Source organism: Clytia hemisphaerica, unplaced genomic scaffold (genome assembly GCF_902728285.1).
Source record: "Clytia hemisphaerica strain Z4C2 unplaced genomic scaffold, Clytia hemisphaerica genome assembly, whole genome shotgun sequence".
Taxonomy (NCBI): Eukaryota; Metazoa; Cnidaria; class Hydrozoa; order Leptothecata; family Clytiidae; genus Clytia; species Clytia hemisphaerica.
This window is the reverse complement of record NW_027104420.1, coordinates 465543-479338: the sequence shown is the minus strand read 5'-3', so window position 1 is coordinate 479338 and position 13796 is coordinate 465543. Positions and strand designations below refer to the sequence as shown.

General features: G+C 34.7%; 1 protein-coding gene across 1 annotated transcript; it reads right to left on the bottom strand.

Moving 5' to 3' along the window:
* Positions 1-467: 467 nt before the first annotated feature.
* LOC136820302 (V-type proton ATPase subunit S1-like) lies at positions 468-13730 on the bottom strand. Its single transcript, XM_067076499.1, has 7 exons — positions 13585-13730; positions 3617-3731; positions 3115-3495; positions 2730-2968; positions 2181-2240; positions 1279-1516; positions 468-894 (listed from the first exon to the last, which is right to left on the bottom strand). Exons 1-7 carry the CDS (start codon positions 13686-13688, stop codon positions 685-687), a joined length of 1347 nt encoding a protein of 448 aa, XP_066932600.1. The 5' UTR covers positions 13689-13730; the 3' UTR covers positions 468-684.
* Positions 13731-13796: the final 66 nt, after the last annotated feature.

Below are 13796 nucleotides of genomic sequence, written 5' to 3'. Positions count from 1 at the left end.
GAGAAAGATTAGTTAGCAAACTGTTGAAAATATGTCAACAACTAGTTAGAAAGTGTTTGTCCTTTGGTGAGTTTTATATCATAATTCATATTGAGTTTCCAAAAGATGTGGTCTGGTGGTTAAAAAGATTAAAAAGACAATTTTTTGAAATGGTAACAGAAAAAATATTTCAATTTTAACAATAATTATGCAATTTTTAAATGACATGCACTATAAAATCAAAATAATTTAATAATCTATGTAATAATGTTTTCGGTAAATGTGCAATGTTGCGTTTTTGGTTAGTTGTGTCTCTATCTAGGGTTAAAGGCTATCCCAAAAACTATTCAACAAATCTTTCAAGGTTGACATTAGAGATATTTTGACATTAGATTTAACAATAAAAAGGTAAGCAAAGTTGACGTAAGAAACCCTCACAAAACAAAATAATCCAAAAAAAGAGAGAGTCATAAAAACAAGTCATGAAATTCATTAAAAAATAATTAAGTTAAATGTAAAAAAAATCTGCTGTAAATAATATAATACCCGCAAAGCTAGTAAGTTGAATCTGTTGCTTCTTGAAATCATGCTCCAAGAATATGGTATTTGAAAAATTGTCTAATGTGAGAATATCGTAAAAATATATAGGTGTCTCTATGATGAAATAGGTTGGATTCTTCTTCACACAATCTAACAGGAAGCGTATTACTCCTGGACTGCTACCTGAATGGTTTTTCCTTTAGGATCATCGAAGCGATCTTGTGTTTGGATATTCATCATCATCATGGTACCAAGATACAAACTGGCAATCAATAAAGCACCCACCAATAATCCAGTAAGAATTTCCAACGTAAAGAATCCTTCACAGTGGTAAGCGTCTAAGAATCTGGCCGAGGATGAATTAAATGGTCGAATCTATAGAATCATAATAATACACAATTTTAATACTTAACAATTCTTTTCTTCACCAAAACCTTAGTGCAATTTAAGAATAAACTGTCCCTGAGATTTCAGAGAGTAATAAGTAAAGTAATATTGATTAAGCAATATTAACTTATTTTGAGCCCATTTTTCAATAATAAATCAAGTAAAAACAACTTCCAAGCCTTCAAAACTAGTATAATTTACTAGTTTTAAAATAAAAAGGGCATGCACACTGAAAAAAAGGTTGCCTTATTGCCTCCAAAATTATAACTAAGTTATAAATATTTGAAATTACTTTATACCCAAAGACAAATGAGCTAAGGTAAGACTGTACACCTATGTTGCAAAATAATATCTCTCTTAAGTTAAAAGTACCTGTAGCTGTAAACCCTGGAACATAACAGTGAAATTTCCGTCAGTAAACACCATATCGTTGCATGCAAAAGAAAATTGATGAGGTGCCATAATGGTATTCTGGGTTGTTCCAATCCATGGCACTTTGTGGTTACCACAAGTAAAGCTAGAATTGATTGATGATTTTCCGATTGAACCATTTGCTTTAATCGAATCACAAGCCCACTCTCCAGTGCCATTGATAGTAACTAATGTCACTCTGTAAAAGATAAATCAACATGATTTGATCCAACTGCTTTATTCTTTATGGTAAAAAAAGGCAGACATTTTCTTCTCCTTTTATTCTTTGAAGCCTCTTTCAGATGCCGGGTAAAGGCCTGAGCTTGTTGAGGATTGTTTAGATTTGACATGGAAATAGAAAAATCTTGTTTTCTCTCTCTGTATAAATAGGTATTTATGCAAAAGAAAATTCAATATTGCATTTTGTTCAGATATGGTATTTTTCCCTAGAAGTTTTAAAATTGATATACTTTCTAACAATGGGATTGAATTATTTCGAATGGGAAGGGAAAATACTATCTAGTTGATCTCGATAATGATTTGGTTAAATCAGGTTTACATATAATTTATGTTTTGGAAGTGATTAGTTTCCCCCACTTAACGTGTCATATCATATCACAGCAAAGAAAAACTTGGCACACATAGCGAAATAAGTTGCATCATTGGGGGGGGGGTCAGTAATACAATCTCTGACATATGAGAACTGATGAAATTTTGGGACATTTTGTCACCAATTTGAGACCAATACTTCATGGCTCCTAAGATAATTTTTGAGATCCTTGATATTCCATTATGTAACTGAACGCCATGTTATCTTGAATCTTAGTATTGACCTATGATTGCATTAATAAAGGGTTACTTACGTCACAATCAAATCTATTCCAGTCACATTCACAGCTTTTCTAGTAAACTTCATAACAATTCTGTCAAAAGAATAAAATGATTATACAAATTATGGTGTTAAAAAAAAAAAAAAAACTGAGACAAAAGAATGCCAAAATGTGCAAGGGTTGCAGTTACTGTAGGTTACGTCATATCTTCCTTCGTTTCGAGCGTAAAACTCCTACTCTTCGGGCTATGAGCACTGCTCTTGTTTTGAATATTGAAATTCTCCAGATAAACCGCATGCGCACTGAGGTTATAATGGAACAATAGAGAGTTTCGAAACCTAAGCCAATCAGCTGTGTTTTAAACATTCTTTTATTTAAAATCTCTATTGATAAACATCTTTTGTGAATGTTGTCTATATGTTTAAACCTATTAATAAGCAATTCCCGACGGGGGTCACTAGTGTCCGCCTATAGCAGTGCCTATAGGCCAAGAGTAAGGCCTAAAAGCCTGGATCTGTCTATTGTGTAGACTACAGTTACTGTAACATTCAAATTTCTCAACCATCAAAGAAAAAAACATACTCTGATGATCCGTTTTGGCATTTTCCACTAGCATTTGTAGGAAAAGCATCCAAAAGATTAGTAAAGTTTTTGCCATCAGCATTTCTAGCACTTAATCCATAAAGGTTCATCATAACACAATTAGATTGTATGAATTTTGACGAATTATCTACTTTGCTTTTGTCATCTTCCAAGATATGTCTTGATTTAATGTTATGACTATTGTCTAATTCTTCATTGACCAAGATGTTTTGAATGTCCTAAAAATTGGGATAAAACAAAATAATAAGCTGTTTGCTACATACTATGCATTTTCAAAGAGAAACCATGCTTAACTTTTTTATTCTGCAATATTATAATAACACAACTAGTATCAACCCTAAAATGTAAAGAAGTAAATCCTTACCATTGATAGATCTTCAGATGTGTATAAATAGGTAATTTTTTTGGAGAGTTTTGAAAATGCTTGAGTCATTGAATCCATAGTTGCATCATTTCTTTTCAAAATGACATCTTTAGATTCCATATTTCCATCCCTCAAAGGTTCTAATTTGACAACAACAATATTAAGAGTGTTGTCTTTGAATTGTTTCTTCAAGACTTCAAAATCATTGTCACTTCCCAGAGGAATATCAATAATGTTTACATCCCTCAAAGTTTTGATGTAGTCAAGAACTGATTCATCTTCTATATTGACAGATGGAAGAGTCACATGGTTGCTATTAGCCAAACTTCTCTTGACAAATACAAAAGATTGGCTGTGTCTGGTGAAGTCATCAATGCTTAACTAAAAGGCAAGAATTTTAAATGTTAAAAGAATATTTTAAAATAAAAACAGAACAGCGTTTCATAAGTAAACATAAACTAAGACAAAGAATAATAAAATGACTATCATTTTTTAAGTATACCTCATCTTGGAGAAACAGAACTAACACATTAGTCTTTGACAAAATTGGCTGAATAAGAGATTGAAATTCCTTTTTGTAGATTGAGTGTCCAGCATAAACACTTGGTGCTTTGATTCTAAAAAAGACAATAGATTTGAATTAAAGCTAGTGTAATACGATGCTACACACACCTCAGCGCAAACCAAAAACCCTTCAAAATTACTATGGAACTTAATTTTGAGTGGTAGCTTCTTCAGTTCTTGAGTGTTGCAATTTTGGATTTTTTATATCAAATCACAAATACTTCAATGAAAAGGGAAGCTATTACTATTCCTAGCTTCGTTCTTTGTTTTGTTCCCTGTTTTTGTAAAAGCTTTCGTTAATTTCAAGCTTTTAATAATTTCAATATTTTTAAACAGCCTTGCTAATCCAGATTAATTTGCCGCACCAAAAAATCTGGGTTCTAAGATACAGTAAGCACTATTATGCGGCAAAAAAGCCAAATTTACTTTGGCATTTTGCGTCAACAGCAGCCAATCATAGTGTCCTCCCCCCCTGGATTCAGGGGGAATGGGTTTTGAGGTCAAAAGGACGTATAGGGGGGAAAGAATTTTTTTGAAGCAAAGGTGGGGGAAAACGAGGGGGGGGGAATGGAAAATTTTCATTCTAGGCATTGTGGGGGGGGGGGGACTCACCAAAATCAATTCAAAATTGAAAAACATCCGTGGTTTTACTATCACTCAATTGGGTGTATAGCATATGCTTAGTTTTTCTTTCATTTATTTCAACCAGCAATATTACGGTTTAAAAACAACCATCCTTTCCATTTATTCTTGAATTAGAACTACCTTAGGGAAAACAATAAGCGTTAAATTCATCAAATTACAGCTTTTTATGCTTGAGGGGGGGGGGTGACAGAGAAATTTTTGGAGGCAGGGTGGGGAAAAATGAGGGAGGGAATGGAAAATTTTCATTCTAGGTATGGGGGGGGGAAGAGACCCTGAAGGACACTATGCAAATGCCCAAGCAAATTAGAATGGCTGTATCCCCTACATACATACATAACTTCATCCCTCTCAGCGAGAGGGTGAAGCTACGACAAATTTTCTCCAAGCTTCTCTGTCTTTCATGATGTTGATTGCTTCTTCCTTTGTTAATCCAGTATCCTCAAGTATGACACTTTTCAAGGTAGTGAAAGGTCTTCCAGCCTTTCTCTTCGAGTCGGGTGACCACATCAATAGCTGTGAGTCGGGCTCTTCTCGACGTGCTATGTGACCGGCGAGAGCAAGTCGACGTTTTCGTATTGTTGCAGAGATTGGAGGAATGTTTCCATAAAGAACTTTGTTAGACATACGTGTCGTTGGAGGTATGTTGCAGACAACTCTCAGCATTTTTGTGTATTTTCCGTCAAGGGATTTTGCAAGGGTCTTTGTCAAGGTCCAAGAATCAGATCCATAGAGCAATATTGATTCAGCTGTTTGTCTGAAAACCTTTATTTGTGTTTTCTTTTTAACTGGAGACTTCCATACTTTAGTCAGGGCATTTACTGCGCCCCAAGCTTTTCCAATTCGTACATTCATGTCGTTAGCAGTGTTTGTCAGACCACCCAGGTAGGTAAAATCATTGACTTTTTCAATGATACTATCGGTTGAAGTTTTTTAAAGGGGTAGAATCATTCGAGTTCACAAGCATATACTTTGTTTTCTTTGGACTCAGATAAAGACCAACCCGCTGGCAATCAGTTTCAACTCGGTGTAGGAGATCTTCTGCCTTTTTGATATTTTCTTCGATCAATGCGATGTTGTCAGTGAAGTCTAAATCACTAAGAAGTAGTGGAGGATGTCTTCTGCTTCTCCTACGTTTCAAAACTATTCTGTCTGCATCAAGGATTGCAGATCTCATAGCGTAGTCCAGACAAATGATGAATAAAAAGGGTGCCAATGGATTACCTTGCAAAACTCCAGTCACCATTTTAAAAGGATCTGAGTCGCCATCAGGCCAAAAAAAAAAGTAGTTTTGTTTCCGGAAATGCGGGTGACGAAAAAAAATCTCACCCGGGCGGCCAGAAAATATTTTTTTTTTTTTAATTTTCCTAGAAAAACTCTAATTGACGTGTACGAAAAAATAATCCAGGTTCGATGTCTCTTTACTTGAAAAAACAAAATTTTAAGAAGAAGCTGTACTCTAAGGTAATTCTATTCACAACAACATAAAACAGGAAAGTAGAAAACATTTGTGACAGAAGATTTTCTTTTTCAAAACACAAGTGATATACACAAACGCACGTGCACAACTAATACATATTGTTACTACGAAGAACTAAATAATGTTGAGAAAACGTTTTGCGTTCTTTAGCTTACTAGTCTGAATTTCTTCGATTGCACAAAAAAAAAAGTTTTTTTCTATTTGCGGCCGGGTGAGATATATTTTTTTCCAAAAAAAAGTTCACCCGGCCGATTTCCGGAAACAAGACTACTTTTTTTTTTGGCCTCAGGGGTGGAAACGTAACATGATGTATCTCTGTAAGAAGTCCTTATTGCGTTGACAGTTTCAAGTGGTATACCATAGGCCTCTAATATAGAGAACATCTTATCTCTAATGATCGAATCAAAAACCTTTTTTTATAAATCGATGAATATAAGGACAGCTTCTTGTTTGCGATTTTTTAGTTCTTCTATAAGTCTACGAAGGGCGAGTAGATGGGATGAAGTCGATCGATTTTCACGAAACCCGTTTTGGTTGGGTCTCAAAACTTATACGATTTAGAATAAGTCGATTAAAAATCTTTGATGCTGTCTGTGCAAGAGAGATTCCGCGATAATTGTCGGGTTTAGATAAATCACCTTTTTGGTACAGGAATCAGTTTAAGAAGTCCCCATTCAGTTGGTCTGTCACTGTGGTAAAGCAGAATTGCAAAACTGTAACATGATTTGATTGAGGTTCTCAATTTTCCAGAATTCAACAGGAATTCATTTGTTTTATTGCTTTTGTTAGCTTGTTAATATCAAAGTCACCTTTCCGTATATCTTTCAATTCTTCATAGTCTGGGAGCAGAATTCAATATGTCGAGTTATAGAAGACTTTGCTTAACCCAGCAGGTGAATGGGATTGTTATACATCGTTGGAACGGAAATTTTATGCTGATTATGGAAACCCGGGTCTTAAAAAGTCTATCCTGGACAAAATTGCAAACGAGGCTGGAGTTTGCACTCAGTCGTGGTGTTTTTTCGATTTTACCTGTTTTAGAAAAATGCTTACTCTCAGCAAAGTAAAGGGTTTTAGAATTTCATTTTTTGTGCAAAATGCTGTCAATAGAATGGGTTAATAGAAAAAAATTCTAAAATGTCGAAAAACATTTTTTTTGCACTCCATCTTGAAGGATTTTGGCGAAAAATCGATGCTTTTTCTTAAAATTCATCAAAAACTAGTCTATAAGTATAAACCACTGAAATTATGTCAAAATAAGTCCAAAAATACTTTCCTGCTAAAAATACTATAAAAGAATAAGAAAGTATAACAAAATAAAGAAAAATTGGCTTAAAACGCTATTTTGCACTCCCCCGTTGGTGTTTTTATTGAAAAAACGAGATTTTTGTTTTTTTTGAAAAAGATATAACATTTTCTAGCTTTTCCTTTGATACGACTGGAAATCCTATCTTTCTCTTGGAATCATTTTTATCCAACACAAAATGCTAAAATATTCTGAAAAATGACCCTCCTTCGCTGGGGTTTTAAGTCAAAATTCAGTAATTTTAAGTCAAATTTCAGTATTTTTACTAAAAAATTCATCAAAAACTAGTCTATAAACCACTGAAATTATGTCAAAATAAGTCCAAAAATACTTTCCTGCTAAAAATACTATAAAAGAATAAGAAAGTATAACAAAATAAAGAAAAATCGGCTTAAAACGCTATTTTGCACTCCCCCGTTAATGTTTTTATTGAAAAAACGAGATTTTTGGTGCTTTTGAAAAATATATAAAATTTTCTAGCTTTTCCTTTGATCTACGACTGGAAATCCTTTCTTTCTCTTAGAATCATTTTTATCCAACACAAAATGCTAAAATATTCTGAAAAATGACCCTCCTTTGCTGGGGTTTTAAGTCAAAATTCAGTGTTTTTACTTAAAATTCATCAAAAACTAGTCTATAAACCACTGAAATTGTGTCAAAGTAAGTCCAAAAATATTTCCCTGTTAAATGTTTTTAAAAGAATGAAGTATAGAAAAAAGAAACGTGGGCCCAAAACGCTATTTTGCACTCCTCCATGAAAAATTGCTCTCCTTCGCCTGGGTTTTTAGGACGAAATTGCTATTGAAGATTCTTCACTTTCCAGCCGCATTGGGAGGTGCGACGCTTATTTCGAAACTTAAACCTTAGTTACGGTGCTTACAAGAGGGTGGTATGGTGGCGCTTAATGGAGGAAATAAGGCGTTTAAGCTGCAAAAAATATTGTTGAAATAAGTTTTGAGCATTATTAACTGCTGAGACTTTCAAAACGAATGAATGCGGGATCTGAATGACGTAATGTCGTAACTCAAACGTAGTAGTAGTAGTTTTAGTTTACATTTTCCGATCACAGCATATAGTAAAAGAATGACTTAATTTCGACGTACAATTAGTATCGAGGAACTGAGGTTTTCGTGACAGAGGAGTCGCAACCGTAGTTTTCGGGGACAGGAGAAAATTTCGATTTTTACACCATGTTTTGGACTGATTTTTTTATGAAAACTAAGTACCTCAAACGCTACTTTTTATGGATATCTATGCCTAAGTTCTCAGTTAAGTTTATTGGGGGAAATGAGGCATTACGCATGCCATCACCTTCGTTAAAGTTAGTACAAAAACTTGGCAAAACAACAAAGCTTTCACGTGTTTAAGGACTATGACGGTTGGATAAGTATACAACGGGGACGTGCGGGCAAGTGCCAAATGTATTTGAAACAGGGGTGTACTAGTAAATTTTTAAATTTGAAGATAGTTTAGCGCCGCAGGCTATTTTTGGAAAACTCTTCATGAAGAATATAGTTCAGAAAGTGTTACCGAAATAATACCTAGATTCCATAGGTAAAATACCGAAAGGCTGAAGTTTTATGGGTATATTACCATCACTAGCAGCATTTTGAATATAAATACCATACATATTTTACAAGAGCTCGTCAACGGTCAACGGTAACACATTGATCTTGTTGTCCTAGATTACGTAGGATCTTCCCCACATTGATCAAGATATTGTAGACTTCATCAGCATCAGTCAGTGATGCAGGGAGTGAACGACTATTCCCGATGATTGTTGGAGAAGACAGTTTCAGTGGCAAAATTTTCCGGCAGCCGGTCCAAGTTGGAACATTTTGAACCTCTGTGACTTTAAAAAGCTCACTTAAGCACGATTTCAATGGATAATAACTAGTTTTTAATGAAATTTAAGCAAAGATACTAAACTTTGGCCTAGCACCCAGCGAAGGAGGGTGATTTATTCAGATTCTTTTTGCATATGTTTTGGAAAAAATGATTCTAGGAGAAAACACAGGATTTCCAGCTTCGTAAATCAAAGGAAAACCTAAATAATAATGTTATATTTTCTTCAAAAACACCAAAAATCCTGTTTTTCAATGAAAACGCCAACGGAGGAGTGCAAAATAGCGTTTGGAGCCCTCTTTTCTATTTCCTATACTTCATTCGTTTATAAACATTTAACAGGGAAGTATTTTTGGACTTATTTTGAGACAATTTCAGTGGACTAGTTTTTGATGAATTTTTTAGTAAAAATACTGAAATTTGATTTAAAATTACTGAATTTTGACTTAAAATTACTGAATTTTTACTTAAAACCCCAGCGAAGGAGGGTCATTTTTCAGAAAATTTTAGCATTTTGAGTTGGATAAAAATGATGCCAAGAGAAAGATAGGAGAAAGATAGGATTTCCAGTCGTAGATCAAAGGAAAAGCTAGAAAATGTTATATTTTTTTCAAAAACACCAAAAATCTCATTTTTTCAATAAAAACACCAACGGGGGAGTGCAAAATAGCGTTTTAAGCCGATTTTTCTTTATTTTGTTATAATTTCTTATTCTTTTATAGTATTTTTTGCAGGAAAGTATTTTTGGACTTACTTTGACACAATTTCAGTGGTTTATAGACTAGTTTTTGACGAATTGTAGGTAAAAATACTGAATTTTCGCTTACAAAATACTGAATTTGACTTAAAACCCCAGCGAAGGAGGGTCATTTTTCAGAATATTTTAGCATTTTGTGTTGGATAAAAATGATTCTAAGAGAAAGAAAGGATTTCCAGTCGTTGATCAAAGAAAAAGCTAGAAAATGTTATATTTTTTTCAAAAACACCAAAAATCACGTTTTTTCATTAAAAACACCAACGATGGAGTGCAAAATAGCGTTTTGAGCCGATTTTTCCTTATTTTTATACTTTCTTATTCTTTTATAGTATTTTTAGCAGGAAAGTATTTTTGGACTTATTTTGACATAATTTCAGTGGTTTATAGACTAGTTTTTGACGAATTTTAAGAAAAAACATTGATTTTTCGCCAAAATCCTCCAAGATGGAGTGCAGAAAAAATTTTTTTCGACATTTTTGAATTTTTTTCTATTAACCCATTCTATTGACAGCATTTTGCATGAAAAATGAAATTCTAAAACCTTTAACTTTGCTGACAGTAAGTAATTTTCTAGAACAGGTAAAATCGAAAAAACACCACGACGGAGTGCAAACTCCAGCCTCGTTTGCAATTTTGTCCAGGATAGACTTTTTAAGACCCGGGTTTCCATAATCAGCATAAAATTTCCGTTCCAACGATGTATAACAACCCCATTCACCTTCTGGGTTAAGCAAAATTGCTATTTTGTAATTTTGCTCCCAGACTATCAAAGACTCTTACGATTTCGATGTTCTCTGCCACATCGGGAGTGTTGTTTAAAAGTTTTTGGAAATGATCTTTCCAGATTTTGGGCCTATCTTCCCCGGAAATGAAATTTTGAGAGGTGGATTTTAATATACCGGTTTCCTTTGTTATTTCAAACCGGTGCTAGAAACTTCACATTGGAGCTGTCAAGTTGAAGACTGCGGACATGCCCCTTGAATGTTTTGATCTCAAATGTAGAATATCGTCAGCCTGGGTTTAGGTCCCAGGCAAAAATTAGGTCACCCCTGAGTTTTAAGGGGACTTAAAAGATTTATGAATTTTTTGTTAGCCACCCTAGACACTTTAAAAAAATTGATCCAGTAAAAACAATGTGAATTGTGTTCAGTCCTAAGTTTAAAATAAAATATTTTGCACGCTTTATGTAAAAACATAAACCAAAAACATCAAATTTCAGCACCACAAATGTGTGACTGGTACGTGAAACGTTTCTTCTGTTTTCCCAGGTTTTCTCTCTCTTTTTAAGTTATTTAATTAATAATTTACTTCTAAAAACGTCCATAATATCTTCTTGAAACTATCCATACACCTTTAGTTGGGCTTTGATAGTGATATAGTTGATTTTGGTGCATTTCGGGGTTTTTGCAAAAGTGAAAGAAAAAGTGCTCTTTACTAGACTTGAGCGCAGCTTGTATTTCAAGTAACAGGGATGGAAGTTTGCTTTTCTACAATAAAATGTGTTACTTTAACAAATGAAAAGGTCAGGGAATACTTTCAATCACTTTTCACCAACTTTTAGCTTTTTCGCAGGCAAAAGTAAGGTTTGCAACGGTTTACGCAACTTTTTTGCATGTTTGCGGTAAATCTCAGGGTTCTACGCGAAGCCATGAATTTGCTGACACATGCAAAAAAATGGCTTTACTTTCTTTTTTATATTGAAAATTGGATTAGTGCATCAAGTTCAACTGAAATATGTCAAAAATCCCATATTAAAAGCTTTTTTTTCCTCTTTTTACAGCAATAAATAGTTTTAAGGCCAGTTTACGCAAAACAGCAAAACCGGGGGTTTTGGATCTCTTGGCGGAAATATCTCAGGATTGGATGGTCCGATTGGCATGAAATTTTCAACACAGCTTCCCCTCATGGAAAGGCGTGATCTGAGTGAAACAGTTCTTAAAAAAAATGATTTGTTGATTTCATAATTATAAAAAACAGTTTTTTGGGTTGTTACCCCCTGATTTAATTTTTTCAAATTTTTTTTTTCACTCAGATCACAGAAGGTCACTAGGTTAACATATCTGCCAAATATCAAAAGCTAAATCCTTCTGGTTGCTGAGATTTTTCTGCCAAGAGATTTTCGAATCTATTTTTAGAAGTGACGTCATGACCCCCGTCTTTGATATTTTTAAATATTTTTACTATTTTTAGAACAACATAATAATGAAGTACCATCATACAAAGTTTCCACAATATATATTGAATAGTTTTTGAGATATTCCATTTTGAAATTTTTTGGACTTTTAAAAAAAGTTTGTTAACAACCACCTTATAGCGGCTTCTTCAATGTTTGGGGAAGGCGAGTCTATAAAAGTTATTTGTTTTTCGGTAGATAGAAAAAAGTGTTTAAAAAAGCATTTTTTGTGCTCAAGGTTGATTTTTCTTCGCAAATTTTTGTATTCAATAGATGAACAAGTATTTGACTGATGATTATGATTTTTTCACAGAACATAGTAAAACTATTCAGGAACTTCGACCTTTTTACAGAATTTCAGAAAATCTGTTAGCTCTGGAGATATATTGAAAAGTTAATACATGGGTAGTTCGCGTTGGTGTTTCGCGTTCCCAAACCAAACGCATGTGCGTTCAATTGAGATCGTCTGGACAAAGGAAACTGTATGAGCTGATTTTCATAGAAATGCTTTCTAACATACTCATCGTTTTGAACAAGTATTTTTTGGAGCGGCAGTTGAAGTGTTTTTCTAACGAGGTTTTTTTGTCCACAGTAGCTATTTTTTATTTCTTTTAGAAAAATCCGGTTTTTTCGTATTAAAAGACGACCCTGCCTATGCCCCGGACAGTCCGGGGTTTTTTTGATGCGTTCCCGGGGTCCGTATTATTTGTTTTTGAGAGACTACCCCAGACGCCCCAGACAGCCCGCGCGGTCGCTTTTTATAGAATCGCTGACCGAGCGGGCTTTTTTCTAATTCATTGAAATATTCTTCCGTGGACAAACGCCGTCTTCCAAAAGATCTTGTAATGTCCTGATTTTGGCGTTTCGTGTGTGAGGCCTGTATTTGAACCTTAAATCTCAAGCGTGGTTTGTTCAGCAATCAAACTCTAAAATCTAACCGAAAGCTGAAAAATGGATCCTGATCAGACAGAGAAAGGTAAGTAAAGTTAGTTTTTTTATTTTTAATTAATTTATTAACCTTGCCTAGTTTATGTCCGGGGGTTTAAAGTGTGCTCGACGATATACTTCCGGGGTAAATTTATGGCGCAAAAATTGGAGCCCCGGACATAGGTCCGGGGAAAAAGTTATTTTTTTCAGACCCCAGACATTTGCCCCGGACTGTCCGGGGCATAGGCAGGGTCGTATTAAAAGTGTGCTTCTGTGCAAAGAGTTGGATCTTTCAGATTCTACTCGTTCTTTTCTAGAATAGGCAGATAACTACCAAAAGAAATCCTCCAGAGGTTTGTTTTTGTATGACTTTTCTGGGTTCAAAGACGTTCAATCGCCAACTGGCCTGGGCATGGGACTATAGAGGGGGTTTAACTAAAGAATCCTGCATTTCTAAAAATAGACAAAAAGAACGACAAATTTCATAAAAAACGACATATTTCGCCGTCCACAACCCCGACCGAAAGTGACTGTACCACCCCTAGAGATTCATTCCTCTTTGTTTATCACGGGAAATAACTACATGTGGTCTAAAAGAACGACAAATTACGCATGCGTGTTACAATGCAGGATCCTTTAGAGGAACAGACTGATACGCTACAGATTTTCAAAAAGGAGATCTATTTATTTAAAAGGGAACCATTTAAAAGACTAACTTTCAAGCTTCTAGAATTTGTCGGTGATTAAAGAGTTAAAATGATATGAAAAGATCTTACCCATTGTTATCCCACCAACTGATCACTGGAACAAAAGACGAGCAGGAAAATGAGATGGAAAGAGTAAGCAAAGTCACAAGACTAGCCCAGCTTGCGGCGGCCATGTTGGATTGAATGTTTTCTTCGCGAAATGAAACTGGTGCCAGTTCCCTTCATTTTTAAAACCGCCCGATAGTTTGGGCGTATTCTAAGGGGTCTCTAGAGGGTGATCT

Coding starts and splice junctions, on each gene's coding strand:
- LOC136820302 (XM_067076499.1), bottom strand. CDS start 13,688: ATGGCCGCCGCAAGCTGGGCTAGTCTTGTGACTTTGCTTACTCTTTCC. Junction 3,496..3,616: donor TTCTGTTTCTCCAAGATGAG/GTATACTTAAAA, acceptor CTTGCCTTTTAG/TTAAGCATTGATGACTTCAC. Junction 2,241..2,729: donor TGCCAAAACGGATCATCAGA/GTATGTTTTTTT, acceptor TTCTTTTGACAG/AATTGTTATGAAGTTTACTA.